The sequence below is a fragment of the Furipterus horrens genome, unplaced genomic scaffold (genome assembly GCF_987537825.1).
Source record: "Furipterus horrens unplaced genomic scaffold, mFurHor1.1.pri manual_scaffold_7, whole genome shotgun sequence".
Lineage (NCBI taxonomy): Eukaryota > Metazoa > Chordata > Mammalia > Chiroptera > Furipteridae > Furipterus > Furipterus horrens.
Window position 1 is genome coordinate 132350101 of NW_028327177.1, and position 6000 is coordinate 132356100.

At 40.2% G+C, this 6000-nt stretch overlaps 1 protein-coding gene across 1 annotated transcript in view; it reads left to right on the forward strand.

The window, feature by feature from the left end:
• The window catches only part of ARPP21 (cAMP regulated phosphoprotein 21), a 102279-nt gene extending 97500 nt beyond the window's left edge, over positions 1 to 4779 (forward strand). The window contains exons 20-21 of the mRNA XM_090284476.1: positions 3115 to 3263; positions 4380 to 4779. Of these exons, the coding sequence (XP_090140602.1) occupies positions 3115 to 3263; positions 4380 to 4637 (407 nt within the window). The 3' untranslated portion in view covers positions 4638 to 4779. The remainder of the gene's footprint in view (positions 1 to 3114; positions 3264 to 4379) is intronic.
• Positions 4780 to 6000: the final 1221 nt, after the last annotated feature.

A 6000-nucleotide genomic window follows, 5' to 3' on the forward strand; every position in this document is an offset into this window, starting at 1 on the left:
CGGAGTCGATACAGCTTGGGTTCAGGTGCGCCGCAGGAGTTGCCAGTGTTGACTACAACGTCAAACCGCCTTAGGGACTCCGGCTCCGGATTTTCTGTCGGGGTTTACTCCCTTAGCCTTTCCCCTGAAGAGGTATGCCGCAAGGCAGCGGAGGTTTTTTGGAGTCAGAGTTTTCCTTCTCTGATGTGCCCTGACTGGAAGATCGAACCAGCGACACTTAGCTCGCCGGCCGACGCTCAATCCACTGAGCCAAACCAGCCAGGGCTGTAGTATAACAGTAAATCTCTCATAAGCCTCCTCAACTTATTTTTTAACAGACTCTGGGAAAGGCTGGAAGGAGTCAATAAGCAAATACATACATAATAGCTTGCAGCAAGGCCTCTGCACCTCTCCCGTCTTCCTCTCTCCCTTCCTGTCCTCTCCTCTTTTTATCTACAAGATAGCTGTGTATATTCTGCCAAAGGTCCATGAAGGCCAGCTGGGCGTTTACCATGTGACCAAGTTCAAGTCAAACATTTAAAAGACAGTTCTCTCATTTTCAATGTGTGCTTTGACTCTTCATCTGGAAATAAGGCTTTATTAAATATATTTACCATGTCCTGCACATAGACTTCAGAATGTGTTCCCACTGCCGGCCCTTTGCCATAGAATACATGGTCAGCAAGACTGTGGGTCCTAAGTTTTCTACAACCATACTGAGTTATTTCCTTATACAGTTAACTATTATTGTTGCAGTGACTTTGATGTGGCTAGGAATAACATAAAAATAACATAATAAAACAGCAATAGACTTTTTTGAGCCAACAGATTCATGAATTCGAGTGGAAGGTCTAGGCAATAGGACATAACAGAAAACATTTAATTTTTTTTGCAATTAATGTTAAAAGAAATTTCTCCAAAATGCTTTTCTGCATATGAGGCATTCTGGGAGGTAGTGAGGACTATGATGTGGCCTAAGTCACATTTCTTGTTCCCAAGTCTGATGGTTTTTCCCTGTTGTATAAACTGTAAGCATTGTTAGGTATGCAGGCCCTCGAGCTGATGTTATTAGTCTTAAATAGACCTGCAGAGCATATTAAAGGAAGGCTATCACTGTGCATTGGGGGCACAATTTAGCTAGTAGAGAGATGGTCATTACTCTTAATTGTATTCTTAATAGGCAGTGTCTTTACACAAATTCAAAATAACTCAATAAATTAAAACTATGGAAATGAAGCAAGGTGAGTCATATGAACAGTAATAAAACAATGGGACACATAAAGAAAGTCAAAGGGTAACTCCCTACATTATAGGCTTGCTCCACCCACTGATCACAGGTGCATTCGGGCCTCCCAGGCTTGCTCTCTCGGGGTCCAAACTGACTGCCCCTTGTTTCATCTCATTCAGTGAATTGGGGTCATCTCCTAACTCAGACACTATTCACCAGTCATGTTTCCAGTATTGCTAAGATGGGTGAAGATACTTTTCTGTATGCCAAGAAGAGTAAAATAGTGTCCTCTGTAAAGGCTGGAATATAATTTCATCCTTCCTCACCTTCCTTGATATAAAGGTAGAACTCTCACATGCACTCAGAATATAGGCCATATATTAACAATGCATACCTTTCGTTTCTGTTTTTTAAATCTAGTTGTAAGACTTAGTTTAGTGTCTGTGTTAAGGAAATCTAAGATTTTAAAGATTTTTTTCCCTCAGAGAATTGTATTAAGAGAATAGCTACAATTATTCCCGGGTATGTGGTGTGGTTAATAACATGAACTCTGGAAGGACCTTATTTTACAGACAGCAGGAAGGGAATTTGTTTCATTTCTCTGCCACCATATATATCACCTAAATCATCCCTTTCTTTCCAACATTTATAAGAATAGTTCACAGCCATACTTAACACGTTGCGTTCAGATGGCGAGAATTCTCGTCATTTGATCGCGTAATTTTAAACAATTAAATAAGGTTATTTAGACATTCAGTAGTAATTTTTCTTTTTTTTTTGTTAATTAAGGTTAGTAGTAGCTTAATTGTTAATTTCGTGAAGTCATTTCATTAATATTAGCCATATAACCATATTTAAATCTTAAAAACCTGCCAGAACAGAGGGTTAAAAGGCATTTAAATACCCAGGTACGTAATGTGTTAAAGAATACTTAAACTACTTGCAGTGGTGATTAAAATAACTAGAACAGGCCCTGGCTGCTGTGGCTCAGTGGGTTGAGCACCAGCCTGTGAACTAAAGGGTTATTGGTCTGATTCCCCATCAGGACACATGCCTGGGTTGCTGGCCAGGTCCCCAGTTGGGGGTGCGCGCAAGGCAACAACACATTGATATTTTTCCTTCTTCCTTCCTCCCTCCCTTCCCCACTCTAAAAATAAATAAATAAACTTTAAAAAAATAAAAATAAAATAACTAGAACAAATAACAGTTGGCCCACAGAAAGAACCGAATAATGACCCACCCAGAAGGACACAGATACATTTTCTAAATGTTGCAGTCTGTATCATCTGTTACATGTACACGGTCACTTATTGGAATTGTTCTCACAGAACGAAAGCATGCCATATTTTCCTCTTGCAGTTCCAGCCTTTCATCTAAGGAAACAGATGTCGAATCAGTCAGGGTAGTGAATCATTTTGTTCATGAGGACACAGAATATAGAATGCATGCGAAGTTAATAGGCTGTTCTGTGGCCTTTGGGTCAAATGAGGTTATGCAGAAAGGTGAGAGAATAAGAGAATGAGTCAATTTTATTAGAAAAAAATTAATAGTCTGTGAATTCTCCAAACATCATTAAGACCAAAGCTAAAGACATATAGGAAAGATATAATTTATGGCTATTAACTGTGTCAGTAGAGGTTCCTGTGTTTGTGTCATGAAACAACATGCTCATTGGACCATTCTGCATAAAGGTGGAAATATCAGTCAATATTTTGGAGTGATACCCTTGTCCCCTCTTAGAAGAAAAAAAAATGCATTCATACAAAATAACCATTTGGGTAGCACATTCCTGATGTGGTGACTGGAAAGTCTGAAGGTTGGCTTATAAACAGATGCACTCATCCTCACCAAATACCATTTGTGTTTTTCCTGGCACAACCAGTTCAAAAGGTGGTTTTTCTTTGCAGGTTACCAGCCGGTCTTGTCTGGTCAACAGGGATTTCAAGGCCTAATGGGAATGCAGCAGCCGCCCCAGAGTCAGGGTGTCATGAGCAACCAGCCAGGAACTCCGGTGCAAAGTGTGATGGTCTCCTACCCAACAATGTCTTCTTATCAGGTGCCTATCAGTAGCTCGGAAATTCTGGGTTATAAAGTACATCCCCGTCGGGTGGGTACTGGGCACGGCCACTATCCATGGTTGGCTTTGAGAGGAGGTTATAACAGACCAGTTAGAAATTGGGAAATGTATGTTTCTATAATTACTGTGGCTTGTGAAGACCCTGCCAAATGTGGTTCCATATAAACTTTCTATACTGCAAGAAAACTCTTTAGTCTAAACTTCTGTTTATGGTGACCTTTGGGCATTTTATGGAAACTTTGCTTACTGAGAAAAAGTCCTCATGACAAATTCCCATTCATTTTTGTACACACACACCCCAAAAACTTTGTTTTATCACATGTTATAAGAGATTTAAAATTGGCGTCTCAGATTCATTCAAAGGCTAAGTATGGAGCCTAACAACTGCATTTTCCAGACTAGATCCATGTTGAGTATTTAAAAAGTGTCATACACCCTTCTGTAATTTGCATCTTGAAGTACACGGGGAGTGAAGGGTTAGTGGAACGTTTTAATCATCACATTTAGCTGCACCAGGTAAACCAGGTACTTTTAGCCCTAAAGAATCTATCCTCAGCCCTCCTACCCTAACAGTCCTTATTCACATTGTATCGGTATCTACCTCCAGCCATATCTGATGTTCCCTAAAGCTGCAGACTGAGACTGGGTTAGGTGCCTGGGACAAAAGCCCTCCTGTTGCTACACATGGCTCCACGCCACTTCGTTGGCATAAAACCAGAATAGGAGCTTGGCTTTCCAAACAGAAACCCCAAGTAGGAGGTCCAGAGCGCTTGCCGCCTCTGGACAGTAACAGAAGAGAGGAGAGAAGCTCAGAACTAACACCTGTGCACACTTACTGCATGCCAGACTTGTACCAAGCATTGTACGTCACCCCTATAATGTTCTCATTGGTACTTTGAAGTAGGTGACATTATGTAAATGGTCTAGGGAATCAGAGAGGTTAAAGTGACTTGTTCAATGTGAAACGGCTAAGAAAAGGTAGAGCTGGGATTGTTGAACCCAAAAACTTGAATATTTTTCACGACATCACAACAGCTCATTGGACACCCCAAAATAACCTCTTCATGAAGGGTTCTCTCTTGTGTCTTCCTACAGGTGCCAATGACCCAAGGTTCTCAAGGACTGCCCCAGCAGTCATACCAACAACCAATCATGCTACCTAACCAGACAGGTCAAGGGTCACTCCCCGCCACTGGAATGCCTGTTTACTGTAACGTCACACCGCCGACCCCTCAGAACAACCTTAGACTGATTGGCCCACACTGTCCCTCCAGCACCGTCCCCGTGATGTCGGCTAGCTGCAGGACAAACTGTGCAAGCATGAGCAGTGCTGGGTGGCAGGTCAAGTTCTGAGCGCTCTGGCTGTGGTACATTTCTGCAGATACTACCCATGGCCTTTAAGGGAAGAGGAGCAAGGTGGGAAAACTGGCTGAAGACTTAAGTAGTCACTCAACACTCAAATGATTGCTGCTGGTATTCTGTAAAAAAACAAAAACAAAAAAACAAAAAAAAAATACAAAACAAAAAACAAAAAAAAACCACAACAAAAAACAAAGACTAATACACACATTAACACATTAGCTGGTAAATGGTGCATATATCTGTCATGTCTGCTAGGTATGCCTTTATAGCTTAGCTAGTGACATGAATTCATCAAGGTAAGATTTTCTCCTACCACTGAATACCACTGTGTAGACTCTACTATCCCTACTTTGGATTATTAGTTTTGTACTTTGTGTTGAGTTTGTGATGCTAAAACTATTTAAAAATTATATACTGAACTCATATTGTACCAAAGCTGAAATGGAAAAGCAAAGAATTGATGATTGGAAGGAATAATTTATATACACTATAGAGTTTTCTTTTTTAATGGATATCTACTGTATTGTAGTGTTTAATCAAAATAAAACTATTTGACCTTACAGAGGAAGGTCATGTTTTTACCACCAGTTTGGTTCAGTCTCTCTTCTAGTATGTGCTTGCTTATAAGTCACTGGTTTCCTTTTTGAGCTCTATTTCATGACTAAGTTACAAAAAAAAAGATGTTCCAGGCGTTTGTAGGTAAACTGGACTCACACATTGGGAGATGTGGCAGGCAAACTACCAAGTGTAGGTCCTTGTCCTAATAGGATAGAGGCCGGGAACTCAGGTGGCATCTATTTCATCCATTCATTGACTTCACTTGGTTTTAGTTTTAGAGCTATTAAATACACGTTCCTATACTTCCCTAGTGAGGAAAAGCCGAGTGTCTGGGTGTCAGCAGTCCTATACCAAATTCTGTTCTACCTTTGTCCAAGTTCCACCATCTACCTGGAGAACAAGATTTCTTCATTCAAAGGGAAATTAGAAAATGCATGGTCTAATTCCACTGATCATATTAGGTCATATGATGTCAAGTGCCACTAATATTGACTCAAGGGCACTAATATTTGTTCAAGTAACTGAAAACAAGGTAAAATATAGTAATGATTTAGTCACGAAGATTCAGAACACTGGCAAAACTTTGAAAAGAGGCTTGTTCCTCTCTAATCCCAAAATGTTTAATCTTCTATAGATTCTGCAGTTAAGATTGCTTTGACAAGTAATAGAACTCCGGATGTTGGCTTTGACCCTCTGATAGATACTTAATGGGGGAATAAAACCCCAAAACTTTCACTTTACTTTCATAGTACAGTGACTAGTAGTTTTGTATTTTATACTTTCTGCCTAGAAACTA